Below are 20,219 nucleotides of genomic sequence, written 5' to 3' on the forward strand. Positions count from 1 at the left end.
GGGAGGAGCAGGCTCCATGCAGGGAGCCCGATGTGGGACTTGATCCTGGGACTCCAGGATCATGCCCTGGGCCGAAGGCAGGTGCTAAACCACTGAGCCACCCAGGGATCCCTGGTTTACCTTTAAAACATTTTCCCTTCTTCAGAAAAATTTTTGAAAAGCAAGCTGGAGAGGTTCCTGGGTGGCTCAGTTGAGCATCTGCCTTCAGCTCGGGTCATGATCCCAGAGTTCTGGGATCTGGGATCGCCCCACGTCAGGGTCCCTGCTCAGCAGGGGTCTGCTTCTCCCTCTGCCCCTCCCCCTGCACATGCTATGTGTCTCTCTCTCAAATAAACAAAATCTTTTAAAAGGGGAGCGGGGGAGGGAAAGCTAGAGAGAAAAAAGAAAGATACCAGTAGACCCAGGCATGCCTATTCTGGGAACTTAACTTGTCTGGCTTTTTAAAGTCGCTGGAGAAGGGTGACAAATTGCCCACACCAAGGCTTGTGGACAACTGTGTAACTCTGCTCCCTCTTCCACTTGCCCTCAGGTGTGTGAGCATCTGCTCCTTGGCCTTCAGCATGGACAGCATGTTCCTCTCTGCATCTAGCAACACTGAGACTGTGCACATCTTCAAACTTGAGACTGTGAAAGAAAAGTGAGTTGCAACGAGACATTTGTTTTAAAAAAAAAAAAATACAAAGCTCCCTCTCCACTGACTGGATGAGGATATCAACAGAGACACTGTCTTACCTTTAGTCATTTTTGCCAATAAAGACCCTGAAGCCAGCTCTAGAATAAGTGTTACCACATCCGGGCACAGCAGGGAAATGACCTTCCCTGAAAGATGAAGCAGGGAGGGTGAAAGTGGATGGTCTGGGGTCTCTGCACACGTCCACCTCTTAGCGCCACCTTGACCCACAGAAACACTTAGAGGTAAACACCTCTAGGAGTGGGTGCTGGCTCCAGCATGCCCACAGTGATCTCCATTTTTAAAGCAATTGATTGAAATTATGTGTTACTGTGAGGGGTGTGCCTGGAGAAGTGCTGGTCCTTTTCTTAAATGTTAAAAAGATACCCATTAGAATGAGTATTGTTTGTTTATATGCTGTCCTATTTAGAGGAACATTTAAGATGACTTACAATATATGCCGGATGAACAGCAGCAAAAAAAATGGGGTCTGGGAAAATAATTTGAGATTTTGCTAATAAGGTTTTTGAAGACTTCCTGTTAAAAATATCTGGGCAGGAGGAGGGTAGATCATGAATTTGGCCTGTACATCTTTACATTTGCTGTGAAGTTGGGGAACCTCATCCTCTGCCACAGTCTGATGTGGCCGCTCATGAGGAGCACAGCTCTTCTGGGCTCTGAAATCTGACAGGTCTCCTCTGATCCATCCCGGAAGACATGCCTATAGTGTCCCCACGCTTTGAGACTTTGTCATTCTCTGCATCCCTTCGTCCTGAGATACAGGGAATTCTCCTCAAGTTTCAGAGCTAACACTTGCTCCTGTGAGTGGGGCCTGGTCCTTCTGGTGAAGAGTCCCTGTATATGTATCTGATGATGGTTCCTCCTTCCAGACCTCAGGAGGAGCCCACCACCTGGACTGGGTACTTCGGGAAGGTACTCATGGCTTCCACCAGCTACTTGCCCTCCCAAGTAACAGAAATGTTCAACCAGGGCAGAGCCTTTGCCACAGTTCGCCTGCCTTTCTGTGGCCACAAGAACATCTGCTCACTGGCCACGTGAGTAGGGATGGGCATTGCCTCTTGTGTTTACCGGGTGCGTCCAGTCAGAAGTCTGGTCACAGGTCACCAGAGATGGTGGCGCGGCAGCCTGGCTAGGTTTCTCCTCATCCAGGAACAACCCACAAACTTAGGCCTTTGACTTGATCAAAGTGGAAGAAGGGGGAACCCCCCCCCCCCCGAGTGCCTCTTCACCATTACTAGAATGATTCATCTGCAGTGTTCTGATCCAAAAAGTCTTCCTCTTTTTTGGGGAATGTTTGTAATGGTAATGAAAAAACCTCTCAAGTCCAAACTATAGGAGGTTGCCAATATTTAACCCTTGGGGGGCCTACAAAACCAGCAGGTTGACGTAGTTGAAGGCTATCTGTGTCACTCTGGAGTACAGCCTCAGAATGCACGTGGCACCTTGAGAGCCTCATTTGATTATTCAAAGTACATCCATATAGGAAAATACTGTTGAAAATTCACTAATCTCACATCTTTGTGATTACATGAATCTTATAAATACTATTTTACATCCTTTTTATGCCGCTAACTCAGATGGAAAAGCTTATGAAAATATCTACCCTTAGTAATTAGAGAAGCCATGAGAAATGGTTTTGTTCCCACCTATTCTCCTGTGGGCTTCAGTGTCTGTTCACAGTAAATACCCCTCAAGGCTTGAGCTCTTGATGCTACAGCCTCAAGCAACACAGTGGGTGCGATCTTTCCCCTTCCCAGTAGATAGGATGTCGAGTGCACAAAGCTAACTCAGTGCTTTTTTGGGGCGGGAGTGAGAGGATTCTTTCCTGGCCATGCCAAAGGCAAGGCTGCTGGTGTAATAACATTGTCTGAAAGTTGTGGTCCTAGAATTTGGTTCTTTTTATTCTCACTAGAATTCAGAAGATTCCCCGACTACTGGTGGGAGCTTCCGACGGGTACTTGTACATGTATAACCTGGACCCCCAGGAAGGAGGCGAGTGTACCCTGATGAAACAGCACAAGTAAGCGGGCCTCACACCAGCCATTTCCGTGAAAGCCAGTGTGCAAAGGGATGCATTCCAGTGGAGCTGGCCTGTTGATAAGCTTTACTTCCCCAGACTGTACTCTCCCACACTTCTCTCCCGCCTTCTCACTTCAGTAACTGGGAAGAGATTGGACAGGTGTCTGGTGTGGCACTTGTCCTTCCCCAGTACAAGTGGACTACGGTGGGAACTTAGCATTTTGCAAGAAAAGGGAGGGTGCTCTGGGTGGCATCCCCTGGGTGGTACACATCCCAGGAGCGCCTACAGGCTCACTGTGAGATGGACGTGCTCTCTGGGAAAAGAAGGCATTAATGTTTGTTGATTGGGAAGTAGTGCAGTTTGATTTTGTTTTTGCTTTTTAAAAATTATCCAGAAAGGCAAGTGGGTGGCTCAGTGGTTGAGTGTCTGCCTTTGGCTCAGGTTATGATCCCGGGGTCCTGGGATCGTGTCCCACATCAGGCTCCCTGTGGGGAGCCTGCCCCTCTACTCCGTTTCTGCCTCTCTGTGTCTGTCATGAATGAATAAGTAAATAAAATCTTACCCAAAAAATTATCCAGAATTATCCAGAAATTCTCTAAAAATGATACTATAATTAATTCTAATGGGGATGAAAGTGAGTGTTTTTTTTGTTTTGTTTTGTTTTTTTTAATGATAGAGAGAGAGGCAAAGACACAGGCAGAGGGAGAAGCAGGCTCCATGCACTGGGAGCCCGATGTGGGACTCGATCCCGGGTCTCCAAGATCGCGCCCTGGGCCAAAGGCAGGCGCCAAACCGCTGCGCCACCCAGGGATCCTGAAAGTGAGTTTTTTTAATAGTGAATTCTGTTTATGATCCTCAGTCTTAAAAATGCAAGATTATCTCAGTTAATATAACTTTCTTCGTCAGACTTCCCATGTAAAAATCTTTGTGAAAAATCCGAGTGAACATACCCACGGAGAATTAGCTTATAGTGAGCACAGCACAGGGCGCACACATGTGTGTCCATTTGGAGCACCTTCTTGCATTTGCTGGGGCACCTCTGGCCCTGCAGGTGCATGAGGCAGGTTGTCAAGATCCCCATCCAGCCTCACTGTTTCTGTGTTTCTCTGCTTCTACCAGGTTGGATGGAAGCATGGAGACAACCAATGAAATCTTAGACTCAGCCTCTCACGACTGCCCCTTAGTGACTCAGACCTACAACACAACTGTCGCCACAGGTACTCATGTGCCTTCATCTCCGACCAGACTTGGTAAGGGCTGTAACGCAAACCCCTGCTGCGGTCTGTGCTTGGCGCTCTTACCCTGAGCAGAGCTGCCCACCTGTCACTTTCCCCACACACAGGGGACAGGTAGGGCTCAGAGGCAAGCTCTTGTCACCTGGGGGTTTCAAAGCTGAATTCATTTTCATTTTTGAAGGAATAATAGTGATGATAGCTTGGGTGACTTCAGGTGCACGTGAATTGTCCCTGGCTTGCTGCCTCTTGGCTAAAATACTCCCCTAAATTCTGACACTGCCAAGCAGGTGTCCTTGGCCCTGTGTAATCATTCAGCAGGCACACCTGAGACACCCCCGCATCACTCAGGGCCTGGGAGGATGGCAGGCCTGCGTTCAGGGCCCATCCTGCTGCAGGAGCTGGGTGGTCAACATACCAACAGATGAGGCCATGTAGCTGTAGCTGTCCCCCACCCCAACCCCTCTCCCAATCAGCTTGACCTCAGATTGGCAATCCTATAGATTTGCTCACACAGGAGATTGTACATGCTCGCTGTGACTCTGAGATGAAGTGGCCCTTTCCATCAGGTGTCGCGCATCCAGCATCAGCAGTTCGAGAACTATTCCCATCCTCCCTGTTCGCTGAGGAAAATTTGCGGCCTGTCCGTCGGAAAGCTCCTACTTACTCTGCAGCCGTCTTTTTGACATTTATGAATTTTGGAAAATAAGTGACTTCATCTTGAGCTGCCCAAGGCCGCAAAAAGCTTATAGTCAGAGATTATAGTTCAGTCTTAGTGTGTGCTGCAGCTTGTAGCTGTCTGGGTCTGGCCACCAGGCCCAGCCTCCCTGCCTCACTTGCCTCACCCGCCTCACCCGCCTCACCCCTCCACACCCTGCCCCTGAGCGTGGCTGCGCTGTCTCTTTGCAGCCTACGGAGACGAGCTGGGGGCCGTGGGCGGCGCATGTCTGGAAGAGGAGGCCAGCGCTCTGCGGCTGGAGGAGGACAGCGAGCATCCTCCTATGATTCTTCGGACGGACTGAACTTGACCTGTGAACTCTGACCCCCGGAGCAGAGAACACTGGCTTGATGGAGGACTTTGTGTTATGCTGCTATGAACTTTGACCTGAGTTGGGGAGAGGATGGCAGAGACTTAAAAAGAAAAAAAAAAAAAAGATCGTAGCTGTAGTCTTATTCCATACTGTTGAGAAATACATCGTTTTCACTTCAGTGGCTTTTAATCCTGCTTAGGAATCTTAGCTTTTTGTTTGTTTTCTGTTTTTGCCAAAATTAACTGTTTGGTGAAGCCCTTGAAACCTTGCTTTGCATGCGTTAATGTGCCAAGCCAGCATAGGAGAGCTAGAAGCCACTTTATAACAACTGCAGTTGTTTGGTTTTTAAAATCTGTATATAAGGAGGAGCGTACACAAGGAGAAGGTGGCATCGTGCAGAGCGGTTCTGGGTGTTAAGGCGGGTTCTGCTCAGGCGGGTCCAAGAGCCCTCTCTGGGTTTGCCAGGCTCAGGGGGCAACAGCCATGGGGAGGGGTCCTCTCTCTCCAGAGCCCCTCCTGGGCCCTTCCCCCCATTTTATTTTGTTAATTAAATTCTTTCCAAATTGGATTATTCTGGGATCTCTTGCTTGCCGGACTTTTATTTTGTTTCTGGCTTTATTTTTCATGTGGGTATTGGAGGAGAGATTCTTTCTGGCATTAAAAAAATCTTCCTTTCTGACAGCACATGAACTCAAAAGAACACCTCAGAGGGCCAGAGCGAAGGAGAGTGGTCTTGTTTTGTGTAATTAAATTATCTGGTCTTTAATTTTCCTGTTGAATAACTGTGTGGGGGTTCTGTTTGTGTGTTTTTAAGGAATTTTGTAGCTACTCCCTATACCCATGGAGCATAGAATTACAGTGTGGGGGGCACCCGAACTGTCCTCGGACCTTGAGCCCCGCCGTCTGTCAAGGGCTCCTCTCACCCGTGTCAGGAGTACTAAAGAGAGGGAAATGCGACAGACCTGGGGAGAGGGGAGGCTGTGAGCACCGGTTTTACAGGGTGATATGTGCCTTTTCTATTTTAATCTTACAGAATTGTTCAACAAAGTGACGTGAGATTGTGGTCACAAGTCCTAGTGTTAGCCCAGCTCCCCTTTTCATTTTTACAGGAGTCGCACAACCACAGATACCTCAGAATCTGCATTCCAGACCAAGACATCTAGTAGTCAAAGTTTCGAGGCAATTCAAGTGGTGTAAAAGGTCGTCATAGATTCTTGACAGAATGGTGACGGGTAAGGACAGAAGTTAAAACAAGGCAAAAATGTTATCTGCCCTCCCTTTGCCCCGTGTCAGCCTTCTGGACAGAGGAGGTGCAGAGGCATGTGCTCCATGTTGAGGGGGCTGCTGCAGCAGTTGGTGGAGCTGACTGCACACTTTCCATGCCCAACCTCAGGGTCTGTCTGTACCCTTACAGCTGCATATCCAGTGGTTGGTTTGAAGGTGAGAGCCTAGGTGCAGAGAGCACCCAGATAAGTTTGGACAGCAGCGGAAATCTCTAGAAATGCTGGTTAGGGCAGCAGCCTGAGATGCTGTACGCTACTGGTCAGAGGTGAAGGCAGAGTATACTGTACCTTCCTTTAAAGGCTGGCACACCACCTGCATCCCTGACGAAGTGTGACCCTCAGGCCCAGATGTGATACAGTGTGCATCTGCTGAGCACCGAGCAAGGACACGCTTAACCTAAGGACTCTTGAGGGGCCGCACAGGACACAGCCTGCCTGTGTCAGACCTGGGAGGCCCTATCTCTGTATCTTCTGGAACAAGGCACTGGACTCTGTGTCGACGGCTGCGGTGAGTGTTCACGGGAAAACCAGTGTCAGGTGCGTAAGGCTGATGTGGGGCCCTCAGCTAGGGTCTCCTCATTACCAAAGAGAGAATGGCCTTTCCGATTTTGTGTTAAATATTGCTGATCTTGGTGTCTGAGTGTTGGCTTCTGCACTCATGGCGATGTGGGCAGTCAGTTCTGCTCTGTGGTTTCTCCTGACCAGAGGTGTGTGACTTCATCTGTCCTTGAGACTGGAGGTCCTGGGAGCTGTGGGACTCCCCTGTCAGCCACCATCTCTTCAGTGGTAGGACAGGCGGTTAGAAAAGGTGGCCTGAGTGGCTTGTGACCACTGCCCCTGTCCTGTAGCAGGGAGCCCCGGGCAGGGCTGGCTAGTCCTGAGGTGCATGCAGGGGACGCAGGAGAGGAGAGAACTGGAGGAAGCTGCTGAGATGCTCATTAGCAGAACACTTGGTGCCATGCTGGAAGCTCAGACAGAAAGGGACCCCAGTCAAACTGACATGGCACTAATTTGCTCAGTTCCAAACTGTACACCAATGTTAACTTTGTATTATGTCATAACGTTCCAAGCTCCCGAAAGAATCATGGGATAGGAAACGAAACCCAGAAACTTACTTCATAGACCCATGTGGATTTGGGACCAAGCCTGTGTGTTTTCTAAAGCAGCGGAAACCACAGTTGGATTGAAGCTGGAGTTGAAAACACCTGCATGCAGCCCCCAATTCTAGCACCTTCCTTTTGGCATGGCCTGGGTGGGCCCCCCAGGGGCCGGGGTCTCCTGTGCTGGATCGCAGGACAATCCCTGCCTGGCGGGGCTGCTGTCAAGTGCTGCGGGCACCCAGGGCTCAGCGCCCCATAAACCCTGAAACAGAAACTGGTCTTATGGGATGAAACTAATGGTGGTTTTCAGTTCTCGTTTCTGAATACTAAGCTGGTCAGAAAGAAATCTTCAAGAACAACGTAAGTATAAGTCACAGTGTAGGTCACGTGGCTCCCTTTCATCCCTGCCTTTCCGCTTCTGTGTTCTAGGGCCTCTGAGCAGCCACCTATGGTTCTCACAGGAGGGAGTTCCCAGGCTTTGCCTCCTCACTGATCCATTTGGGGAGCAGACGAGAAAATAGTTGGTCATGTACAGAGAAGACTAGGCGTGCTCAGGTCACAGAGTGAAACGGGACAGTCGGTGGTGGGAACACTGTTCCTGGCTCTTTGCAGCTATTGTTTGTAGCCTTTGTAATGGCAGCAGCATGGAGCTGTGCATGGGCCGTGCTGGTTTGGTTTGTGTGTCCCCTGCCCTAAATGTCTGTAGGTTCTGTCTTCTGCATGCAGGGAATGACAGGAGCTCTCATTTAAAATGTCTTTGTGACTCTGTAGCTAGCACAGCTGAAATTCCAAATACATTATTTTACAAGTGTACTTAATTCTTAAGATGGACAGGTCGAAAACTTGGTTTGGGTTCTGTGGTATCAGAGATGTAGAAAGATCGGGCATTCAGGCCATTGGTATTCTGTTTGGGAAGAGTGCTTTATATAGAATTCTCTTTTGTGAATAACTGATTTCTTACTGAAAATATAATGATTGCTTATTGCCAAGCAGATCTCACTGATGTATATTTTAGTTCCCACCCAGGTCCTAACCCTTGGCCCATATTGTACCTTTTCATTCTGTGGATTTTGTGAAGCACAAAAATGGATTTTGAGGCATGGCCAGCCCCTCTATCCTTCCCTGGTATCTGGCCAGGAAAGTCTTTAATTTGGAAAAATTAAATCTTTTTAAAGCTCAGAATTTAAAGAGACTGTTTTGATTCCTCCTCTCTATATTGTTTCACTCTTTACTGAGTTGTAATTTAATTATATTTCTTCTTACATTTTCTTTTCAGGTGAACCTGTTGTATGTGCTGCCAGTGTATATGGGGTCAGGGGTGAGGTGGGAGTGTGCGTGTGTGTGCATGCGTGTGGATACATGTGCACCCATGCCGCAGGTAGATATGCTTACTGGTTATATCCCAGGCCAAATCGGCCTAGAAAGTCCACTGCTATTAGCATTTTACAACTGTATTTAGAAATTAAAACTTGTTCACAGGCTGTGTACCTCTCTTTTGCACCATATTTAAATGCACTGTAATTCTTCCTAGAATATTATGGCCAAATATCAGAATCCTGAAGTCTGACTGAATTCTTATGAAGGTTTTCATCCAGAATTGATTTTTGTCCTTTGTGAACTAGATTACACGCTTCTTTCTGCTAGTGTTCTTAGCCTCTTCTGAAAGATTTTCTTTCCTAAGGACTGCATCTCGAGGGATGGGCAGGGCTAAGCAGATGAGTGCTCCCCACATGGAGGCTGTTGTGAGGCTCTGCTGGGGCAGCTCCACTCAGTACCCACTTGAGTTCCCACCCGGGTTCCTGCCTGGGTTCCTGCCCAGGTTCCTGCCCGGGTTCAGCTGCTACTTTAGGTGTAGTGCTAGTTTGGTGGCTTCTGTTAGAGGCACATCTTGTGCATGCTGGATTGCTCTGCCACAGGTCTCCCTCTAGGCTGGAAGACTTGTTCCTTTTACATCAAAAGCTAAGACATGCCTGGCGAGCGTTCTGCTTTTCTAAAGAGCCTGCAGTGTCCCCAGCAGGTGAGTTTCTGAAGGGGTGGCAGCTAGTCGCCGCTGGGATTGCCGCCCTGTTCCAGGGCATTGACACAACATTTAATTTTTCAGGGAAACACACAAGATTCCATACATCTTTCCATGTGCTCATTTTGGTTCCTGTTTTTTTATAGAGAGCATTTGTGATTTTGTTTTTGCTACTATATATATATATATATATTTTTTTTTTTTTTTTTTTTTTTTTTTTTTTACTGGCTTCACTGTAGGTTCTACATAAAGATGTACTTGAGTTTCTTTAGAACAGCCAGGCATGTTTTCTCCAGGGAGCGAGAAGCGGGGTGGCCGAGAGAGAGCAGTGGGGCCTTCTGCCACTCCCTCCATCCCCAGAGGAGGCCCCTTTGACCCTCTCTCTTGACCTACCCCGATCTAGTTGGAGTCTGGCAGAGCCAGGACATGAGTGGGTGTAGGCAAGTCCCCGGGGGCAGTAATGCCAAGCTGGGCCCCCGTGAGGTTGCACACCTGTGCTGTGTCCGTAAGGGGCCAGTCCTACAGGACTCCAGGTGCTTGAAGCAGGAAAGCAAAGTGCATATTAAACGGAGAGCATTATAAAGTCTGAGCACCTTTGAAATGATCCCCTTGGGATGCCAGGTTCAAACCAGAGAGCCGGCCCTGAAATAAGCCCTTAAGTAAAATAAAGTGAAACCCTTAGAAGTTTCTCCCTGCCTGCCCTTGTCACCTATAATAATGGGGAATAATGATGTTAGGTGGTTTTTAAATTGAACACTTGCTTCCATTTACATGAGTTCCTGGCTGCCGCTGGTACCTGGCTCCCCCTGGGCTGATCTTGCTCATCACGTGGCCTCGAGGAGGATGAAAGGCCAGGGCGCATTGGCATTGTCACCAGCGAGGCTCTTCAAGGGAATGGGGGTTTTGGAGATCATGGGGGCAGACCACATGCGGCTCTGTCACTGTTGGCTGTGCTTTCCAAGGGGACCTTCCTTGTCGTCCTTTCTGTTGGCAGGGTGGAAAGAGGCAGGAATTGGTCATCATTAGCTTGCTGGTTTTGAACTTAAATGTAACTACTCTGTTGTGCTTCGAGGGCTTGGACCTTCCAGCTTAGTCTGGCAGGGTGGGGTCCACAGTTGCTGGGCTCCTTTATAAATAAAATGCAAATCTGTTTAAAAATCTAAACATCTTGTTCTAGTTTACAGTTCTGCTCCAGTGACAGACTCGTCTCTGGAAGCCCTCAAGGTAAGGTTTTCCTAATGGGGTGGATGACTGTCCTCCATCAGCGGAGACAGCACCCTCCTCAGATGCTATGTGTCCCTTTCTTCCTCCTTCCCATGAGGTTGGGCCACTCCCCCACCTGCTCCACAACTGGGGACATGTGGGAAAGCAGGCCACCAGCGGGGGCTGTGATTCCATGGGGACAGGGGCTCTTGTATTCCTCTTTCTCATAGCTGCTGGGTTATGCAGGCATTTGTGAGATGTGGGCCTAGGTGCCCTATTTCCTGGGCCCAGGACGTAGGAGGCCTGCTGGCCAGTGCTGGGAGAAAGAGTTCCCCCTGCCTCCTGCCTCCTGCCCAGGAAGTGGGGGTGCGGTGGTCCCTGGCAGGGGCAGATGGGCATGGGGTCCTCCTGCTTGAAGCACATCCTGGTGGCTGTGTTCAAACAAAAACATTATGAACGCAGAGGCTCAGTGTGGACAATTCTGAAAAAATAGGGATGGATAAAGAGGACAAAGGTCACCTGCACCCCATCCTAAGCTAATGCAGCGTTAACCTTTTGGTGTGTTTCCTTCCAGTTTCTTCTCCAACAGGTCATTTGTAAGTTGATTTCTTTAAATCAATATACAGCTCTGCATACTATTCTCCCTGAACAATTAATGGGGAGCCTTATCTTTCCAGTTTCAAAACTGGAATGTGTTCTCTCTCCATACAGGCTGCCTAGAACTGGTGGCTGCCAGGTGAAGGGCAAGTGGGACATTCAGAGGCGTAGGGTCGCAGACAGAAGGTCTGAAACCAAGACTCTAGCAAGACAGCCAGGATGTGTGGTGGAGGATGGTGGGGATGTGCTGTTGCATGCACGCATGCGTGGTATGTGCATCTCGGTTCAGGCTGCTGTGACAATGCGGTAGACTGGGTGGCTTGGAAACGATAGAAATATATTCTCACACAGCTCAGGAGGCTAGAAGTCCCACATGCACATGCTGGCAAATCCCGTGCCTGGTGAGAGCTGCTTCCTGGTTCACAAACCACATCTCATACTGTCCTCACCTGAGTGGGAGGGTCAAGGGAGCACTGTGGTCTCTTTTATAAGAACACGAACCCCATGCACCCCAGAGTTAGGATCTGACATGGAAATTCATCCCATAGCAGAGTGTGACTCCTGTGTGCACATGTGTGCATTTGTGTATGTGGTGTTGGGAAGGTCACCTCCAATGTCCCAGCCACCAGGACTCTTCAGGTTCTCATGAGCAGTTGTATGTGGAGCCAGGCAGGTGACCTCCATCATCACCTGGTCAGTGTCTCTGAAGTCAGGCTTGTTTGAAAGGATACATTTGCTATGTCTTCTTCCCTCTAATCCTGCCTCAAGCCTGGCAAGATGTTTCTGCTCTCTTGAGTCCACAGCCCCCTCCTCTCAAGTGGCTCTACTCACAGCCTGCAGCGTCCTCAAATACAGAGTATTTCATTTATGATCCACGAATACTCAACAGATCCGTGAATGGATGGAAGGAATGAATAGACTTTTTGTTGGGTTTTGCAGACAGTCACACTGTCCCAGAGGATATATTTAGAATAGGACGTCTACATACATTTTTCTCTTGGGTTTTCAGGAAATTCCCATGCATCCTCCTGGCGGTGTTCTCTGTTGTGTTAAAGTGAGGTTGTTCATTTACACCTTCTCCTGTTGACAGACATGTGGGTTGTCTCCAGTTTGGGGCTGTTATAGTGTCCCTGCGAGCATCCTCATATATGTATTTTGGGACATTCCTGTGGGGTTCTTAACCTAGGAGTGGGGTTGCTGGGGCATGAGGTATGCAGACATTCAGCTTCAGAAGATCGCGGCAAACTTTTGCAAGATGGTTACAGCATAACATCCTGCTGCATACCAAATCACCCACAACTCCTCTTGAAACAACAATATATTGTTTGTCATCACTCCGCAATCCAGCTGGACCCAGCTGCTCTCCAGAAGGCTTCTTGAGGTTGGCCAGGTGCCTCCCTCACAACATGGCTGCTTGGGCTTCCTCGCAGCATGGCAGCTTATCTGCAGTCAGACTTCTCACACGTGGCTGACTTCCAGAGAGTGAAAGTGGAACCCGCCAGATTTCTTTAAAAAAAAAAAAAACAAAAAAAAAAAAAAACAAAACTGGTATACTTGTCACTCTGACTCCATTCTCCTCCTGGCCAAGACAAGTCAGAAAGGACAGGTACAAGGGAGCAAAATCAACTCTCCTGTTGAGGCGCAGCTACAAGTACCTGCAGGAGGGAAAGGGTGAGGTCTGCATATTTGGAGAAGGATTGTATCAGTTCTCACCTCCACTCACTCACAGCCTGTTCACGTATTGCCCAACCTCATGGGGCACAGAATGCCTTTTTGACATTTGTGTGTCTAAAACCGAGAGAAGGGGGGATCCCTGGGTGGCGCAGCGGTTTGGCGCCTGCCTTTGGCCCAGGGCGCGATCCTGGAGACCCGGGATCGAATCCCACGTCAGGCTCCCGGTGCATGGAGCCTGCTTCTCCCTCTGCCTGTGTCTCTGCCTCTCTCTCTCTCTCTCTGTGATTATCATAAATAAATAAAAAAAAAAAAAAAAAATTAAAAAAAAAAAAAAAAAAAAAAAAAAAAATAAAACCGAGAGAAGGAACACTTCTGGGACCCCACGTCCAAAGGGCTGCACCAAGTCCAGAGCAGGAGGGCTGAATTGAGGGTCCTGTGGGCAGTGGAGAGGCTGCCGGCCCCAGGCTCCCAGCCTGATCTCTCCTCTGGTCCAGAACTGTGCTCCATGCTGTCTCTGCTTGTGGTTGTGTGGGGGCTGCCTTCTGGGGGGTTATATTTGCATAAGCCGGGGGAGGGCTTGGCTGCCAGAGAGCTCTGAGCAAAGGTTCGCAATAGCAACACAAATGCTCTGAAGCGCTTAAAATAAAACCTGGTAAAGAAACAGGCCAGTTAAGAGAAGATGTGATTACCCAGCTGTCACTTAAAACTCATGTTCAGCCCTCAAATCCCTTGCTGTGTTTGCCTGACTGTGTTTCAACTGATCATGGGATAGATATATTCACTTTTGAAAGGAGACTTGGAGAGCCCACAGGGGAGGCAGGCAGGCACCGTGGTTTCTGCTCCATAAATGGAAAGCCTGCCATGGAAGTCTGTGTGGGTTGGTAGGGAAATGTGGAGGGTTTTAGTTCAGGAATGAACTTGGTGGATGTAGAACCATTCTCACTCCAGCCACAAATACAAACACATAGCCAGGCTCGAAAGAAGAGGAAATTCTCAGGTTGAGAAACTCTTAAAGGCAAACAAGTGGGAGCAGGCTCACAGCCCAGATACCTGGGGTGGGGGCCCCAGATCCAGATCGCAGCTTGGGGGCCGGACCCTGATTCTGCCTGAGATGGCAGCAGGGACAGAGACTGCTCCAAACAGAAGTCACTGCAGAGCTTTCCGGTGAGAAGGGACAGGACAGCCCCAGCCACCAGCCCTGAGGAAGACCCATGACACGACACTTGCTATGTGCCCACGGTGGGGGTGCCATGGGGAAGGTTTAGGGAATGGTGACAGTTTCTGTTGGGAATGATGACAGGTTGTGGAATTAGTGATGAAAGTTAACACAACATTGTGCGTATACTGAATGCCACTGAACCCTGTGCTTAAAAATGGCTAAAATAGGAAATTTTATAGTATATATGTTTTGCCACAATTAGAAGCAAAAAATACTGGGAAGGAGGAAGCAGATTTTTGTTATCTGCAAGTAATAATGGTCATCTCCTTGGAAAGCCCAAGAAAACCCATGAGAATGTATTGGGATCACAATGCCCAGTCAGGTGTGTGGTTATGAAAGCCACACAAGTTTTCTGCACCAGCAATAGTGAGAAAATACAGCGGTGAGGGAGGAGCAACGGGAGATCATGCCTCGTCTTAGCAGAGATGGTGCTTAATACAATAAGGAGGCTACACAAGGAGCTACACAAGTAACACTTGCTGAATGAATGAACCATGACTCATTGTCCCGGAGAAATGGAAAAGAAACAAGAGTAAAGGGACGCCTGGGTGGCTCAGTGGTTGAGCGTCTGCCTTCAGCTCAGGGCATGATCCTGGGACATCGGATCAAGTCCCACATCCCTACATCAGGCTCCTCGTGGGGACCCTGCTTCTCCCTCTATGTCTCTGCCTCTCTCTCTCTCTGTGTCTCTCATGAATAAATGAAATCTTAAAAGATGTATCCTGTTTGGGGGAGAAAAATAAGTGATGAGCAAGGACATGGATAAGCCTGTTGATGAATATAAAGACACATGGACTCCTAACAAAAAAAGTCATAATGGCTCATCTGGGACATTCAAGTGATGTTAGCAGACCTATTGACAAAACACTGGACGTCAGTAAGGAGAGATGACCATTGTGAATGCAGAAGGGTCCGCAGAGCTTCCACATACTGATCTTCTGACCATTTTGTAAGACCGACATTTTTAAAAATAAAGAATTGGAAAATTTATGAAGCATTCAGGAAAATTTGAGCACTGATGGTCTATTCCACGCTGTTAAGGAAACATTGTTCACCTTTTTTCAGCATGATAACGGTATTGTGATGGTTTTCAAAAGTGCTCTCTTTTAGAAGTATATCCTAGAATATATTCGGATAACGAATTTTGGATTTTCAAAGTCTGTGATGGGGAAGAAGGGAATGCTTCCAGCCTTGCTCCCGCCACGGACAGTCTGAGATGCTCACATGCCTAATGAGCAGGTGTGGGCTCGGACCTGCCGCTGACCTCCTTGGTCTCCAGAACCTCCTGCCAGTGCGTCCTGGGGGAGAGCCCAGCTCTACCGCACTCCCCCTGCCTCGCAGGGCCCACTCCTCCTGCCCCCCCCCACACACACACACACACACGTGCGGGCGTACACACATCCTTCCCCTCCTTCTGTTTTCTCTCCTGCGGGACAAGGTGTGCAGAGCACGGCTATACTTGTGCATGATTGTTCTCCGTCACTGTCGCTGCGCCAGGGTCTGCCCTAAGGAGAGCACGTTAGAGACCATGGTGTCACTCAGACCCTTCATAGCAGGAGTAACCCAGGAGCAAGCAACCGTGGAGGGGACATGCAGGGGCTGGTCTTGAGCTGGATTGGCCCCGGAAGCAGAATCGAGAGAAGGATGACCCTGGGAGGTGAGAAGGCTGAGGGAAGGAAGCCAGATGAGCCGGCTACAGTACTCATGCCACAAGGGGCAACTAGAACCGCAGGGCCAGGATTACCCACCAACTGGCAGCCACCATGGACAGTGCCACCCCTGGGATCCTTAGCTCCCTGGATGGCAAACCCTATCTGTGTGCCTGGGCTGGGCACGCCCTCAGGTGGAGGTCACAGGTATTTAGAGGTGGGTCGCGTAAGTAGAACTTTGTGCCCTGGCTGCAGGGGTCATAGTGCGGGGGGTCGGGGGGCAGAGCGGGGCAAGGAGAAGACAAGGGAGTCACAGTTTGCTAGTTGCCCAAGGAAACCAAATGCACCCTCTGTCTCCCAGTGCTCACTGTCCTGCCTTGCCTGATCACCTGATCTCCCGTACCCTACGACAAGGTGCTGCTTTGTGGAGTCGGGAAAGCCAGACCCCCAACAACCCCGGTCCTTCCACCCCAGCCTCTGTTCTCTGCCCTGGGCACAGCCAAATGCTTCTTGCCTAGCAATGAATGCTTTGCTTCTTCCCTCAAGGGCCATTGGGGCCAAGGGTCTAGAAGTACCAAGCACCTGCATCAGCCTCCTTACCTGCTTCATCATGTCCATTCTGGCCTGTTCCATCTTCCTGGACCTGCAGAGCTGAGCCACTGCCCCAGTCCACTGGGCAAGTAGCCGGGGTCAGGCCCCCTGGAGTGGGCTCGGAGAGCAGAGGCCGTGTTCAAACACACAGCACATGTTAATTTTCTTCCTCCGAGGAAGAGCTCAAGAGCCTCTCCTTGAGGTCGGACCCTTTCGAGAGTCTGTAAGAAGCACTTGCCAAGAAACCTCACACTCACCCAGCTGTGAGGCCTATACTCTGAGAATGTGATTTCATCAAGCGTGAAGTATTTGGAGGAGGATTAGCCTCTCGGCCGTGGCAGGGGGCAAAGCCAAATGGTGGTACAGCATTCTCTGCATCCTTGTCATGGGAGCTGCCCAGGATAGACTGGGGGGCCCAGAACGGGGGCTTGGCCACACCACCTCTGAGGCCTCCGAACTGCCACCCCCTCCCCTGAGCCCCACAGGGACCCATCCCCCAGGGAAGCTGCCTCCAACTAGGCCTCCTGGGCCTGAAACACCCATTCCCTCCCCACCTTCCTCCAGCAGGCCCTCTGGAAGGTGAGAATTCTCATCACCTCTAAAATCTTAGGAGAAATCGCTTCCACTTCAGCGTTTCTGCCTGAAAGTAGCTGGAAACTGTGAGGGAAGCCAAGGCCGTTGGGCTCACCCAGAGCTCTCAAGGCCTGAGAGCAGTGGGGGAGGGGGGGGGAGTGAGCTGGCACATAAGAGGCCCCCCAAAGGTGGGCGAACCCTCGAACAAGCTGGTGAAAGCGTCGAAGGGCATCTCCTAAGTGGCCTAACCAAACTATTTTACTTGGAGAATCATTTAGTTTACCATACATTTATGTAATTGCTAAAAGTGACTTGAAATACTGGCTTGCACCATTCCTAAAAGTTCAACAATCAGCCTTCAAGCACCCACGCGAGCTGGCTTCACCTGCCGGGCGGGCCGGGGAGGCCTGGGAGGCCACACTGCATGGAATGAGGGGTCGGGGAGAGACTGAATTCTGGCCTCCGGGCTGGTATTTATTGGCTCTGCTGACTCAGCACACCATCTGCCTTCAGATGCACTCATCACCACTCTCTGTGCCTGGTTTATGTCCAGACTCTTCATTTATTAAAACGGCTCTTGTTCCAGGCACCACTGGCTTCTAAGTGACTCCCCAGGTGCCAGCAGGGGGCTGAGGCCACTTGGCAGCAGGCAGGAGATGGGGGTAGGGAAGAGGGAGGGAGGATGCTCAGCCCGCGGTCTAGCAGCTGCCTCTGGTTTGTCCTCCACGACTGCCCATGGGGGTCACCAACCCAGAATGACTACAGACACGGCCAGGGCCATCCAAACCAGAATGACCCAAAGGCTCAGGGGTGACACAAGGCTGGAGGCTGTTGTCATGGGGACCACACGCACAGGAGCACAAGGCCGTGAGGGAGGAGGTACACGTCCACCCCCCTGAGGCTCCCTCTCTTCCATGAGAGATTAACTCAGGAAGAACCAGCTTTTCAAGGGAGACAGGAGCCGCTCACAAAATGGGTGCAACAGGTGGACGCACGGTTCCAGCCAATGGCTGGTGACCAATGGCAATGGGCTTTTCCTGCCAGGCCCCCCTGGAAGCTACTGCCTTGTCGGACTCTGGGCCTGGCTGGCATCTCTGAGCACTAGGTCCCCGGAAAATGAGCTGCCTGTTACAGTTGGGGAAGGTGGTAGCCTTAGCTGATGTCCCTCAGGTTGTGCCCCCCCAGGACCCTAGCAGGACAGGGCAGGACAAGCCTAACCAGGTCTCTCCCTCAGCGTCCAGGTAGTGGGCCGGCCTGGCTTCCCCCCAGGGTCTTCAGAGCAAGTCCTGTAGTCCAAGCAGCCAGGAAAGGCCTAGACACAGGCATCCTCAGGGGACGCTGCCAAGGACCCTCTGCCTCCAAGCGCCTGACGGTGCCCATGTCAGCGTGCTGGTCAGCCCACGGGGAGGAGCGGGGCCTGACCATGGAGGGCTCCTTCACGGACGTAGCTCCACGCAGGGAAGAGGCCCCCAGCTTCAGAAGCAGCCCTAGGCTCCGACCCTCGCCCTGTGTGGCCCTGGTCACAGTATTCAATCTCTCTGCACCTCAGTTCTCCTTTTTTTTTTTTAATTTTAGAGAACATATATATATTTTTTTTTTAAGATTTTATTTATTCATGAGAGAGACAGAGAGAGGGAGGCAGAGACACAGGCAGAGGGAGAAGCAGGCTCCATGCAGGGAGCCCAACGTGGGACTCGATCCCGGGTCTCCAGGATCACACCCTGGGCTGAAGGCGGGCGCTAAACCACCGAGCCACCCGGGATCCCTGCACCTCAGTTATCCTATCTGCAAAATGGGGCAATAATCCTACCTACCTCAGAGGGTGGCTGCCAGGGCCTGGTAGGGGTCCTACTGACCATGTTTCCTCCTGCTCTAGTTACATTTGCTCAGAGGCGTGTTTTGTTCTGTTCCAGGAGTTCAGGAAGGGCTCTGCTGGGCAGTCCCCTCCTGGGGTCTCTCATGAGGCCCAGTCAGATGTCCCAGGCGCTGTAGTCATCTGAGTGTTCTTCTGGGCTTCGCATCCAGAACTTCTCCCTCCAGGCCTGCAGGTGATCTAGGGGCAGGGGGTGGGATGGGGGTGCCTCTCCAGGACGTTCAGGCATCTCACAAGGAGCAGGTATCCCAGTGAGTGATCTAGGTGGAAGCTCCAGGAGCTTTCATGACCTAGCACCTCGTCCTCAACCCCTCTCCCCACTTCCCCTGGCCTGCCCACACTCAAGGCGAGTGGACACAGACCTACTTCTCCTGGGAGGGGCCAGAGAATTGGAGGCAGTATCTTGAAACCTTTACAGAGACTTTGCCTGAACCCTTCAATAAATATTTGCTTGGTAGTCAGATTAACAGGAAGCCTGGCTGGCCAATTTTTTTTAAAGACTTAATTTTTTGAGAGAAGTTTTTTGTTGTTGTTGTTTAAGATTTATTTATTTGACAGAGAGAGAAAGAGCACAGGCAGGGGGAGTAGCAGAGGGAGAGGAAGAAGTGGACTCCCCGTGAAGCCGGCAGCCTGACATGGGGCTGGATCCCAGGACCCTGAGATCATGACCTGAGTGAAACGAAGGCAGATGCTACAGCGCCTGAACCACCTATAGGCTCCCCTCTAAGAGCAGTTTTATGTTCACAGCAAAATTGGGAGGAAGATAGAGGCTTCCCATGTCCCCCTCCCCACCTCCACATGCACAGCCTCCTCCCCCACATCCCCCACCAGGTGGTCATTTTGTTAACGATCGATGAGCGTGTATGGACACAACATAATCGTCCATAGTTCGCAGTAGGGTTCACTCTTGGTGTCGTACCTTCTGTAGATTTGGACACACATGTGATGACACCCAGCCGTCATTCTAGTGTCACCCAGAGTAGGTTCACTGCCCTGCAGATCCTCCGTGCTTCGCTTCTTCACTCCTCCCACCCCCAAGCCCCCAGCAACTGCTGTCCCTAGTTGCGCCTCTTCCAGAATATCATAGAGTTGAAATTATATAGTATGTGGCATTTTCAGACTGGCTTCTTTCACTTACAAATATGCATTTAGGGTTCCTCCGGGTCTTTTCTTGGCTGGATGGCTCATTCCTTTGTAGCACCTAATACTATTCCATTGTCTGGATGGACCACGGTTTATCCATCACCTAGCAGAGGACGGATTGGTTACCTCCAAGTTTGGACACTTGTGGATAAAGCTGCTGCTGTAAGCATCTTTGCGCAGGGTTTCGTGAGGACATAAGTTTTACACTCCTTTGGGAGCTTAAGGGGCACCACCACTGGATCATATGGTAGATGTTAATTTTTATTAAAAAATTGCCAAACTGGGACACATGGGTGGCTCAGTGGTTGAGCATCTGCCTTCAG

General features: G+C 50.2%; 1 protein-coding gene across 8 annotated transcripts in view; it reads left to right on the top strand.

Annotated features, from left to right (window-relative positions):
- WIPI2 (WD repeat domain, phosphoinositide interacting 2) overlaps positions 1-5,553 on the top strand; it is a 38,905-nt gene extending 33,352 nt beyond the window's left edge. For 3 of the 8 annotated variants that reach the window (XM_072836863.1, XM_072836862.1, XM_072836867.1), the window contains exons 8-12: positions 530-637; positions 1,561-1,725; positions 2,604-2,711; positions 3,831-3,961; positions 4,513-5,553. In XM_072836863.1, the coding sequence (XP_072692964.1) occupies positions 530-637; positions 1,561-1,725; positions 2,604-2,711; positions 3,831-3,961; positions 4,513-4,652 (652 nt within the window). In that variant the 3' untranslated portion in view covers positions 4,653-5,553. The remainder of the gene's footprint in view (positions 1-529; positions 638-1,560; positions 1,726-2,603; positions 2,712-3,830; positions 3,962-4,512) is intronic. The other 5 variants (XM_072836870.1, XM_072836869.1, XM_072836866.1 and 2 more) reach the window with 3 other exon arrangements.
- Positions 5,554-20,219: the final 14,666 nt, after the last annotated feature.

The sequence above is a fragment of the Canis lupus genome, chromosome 8 (genome assembly GCF_048164855.1).
Source record: "Canis lupus baileyi chromosome 8, mCanLup2.hap1, whole genome shotgun sequence".
Taxonomy (NCBI): domain Eukaryota; kingdom Metazoa; phylum Chordata; class Mammalia; order Carnivora; family Canidae; genus Canis; species Canis lupus.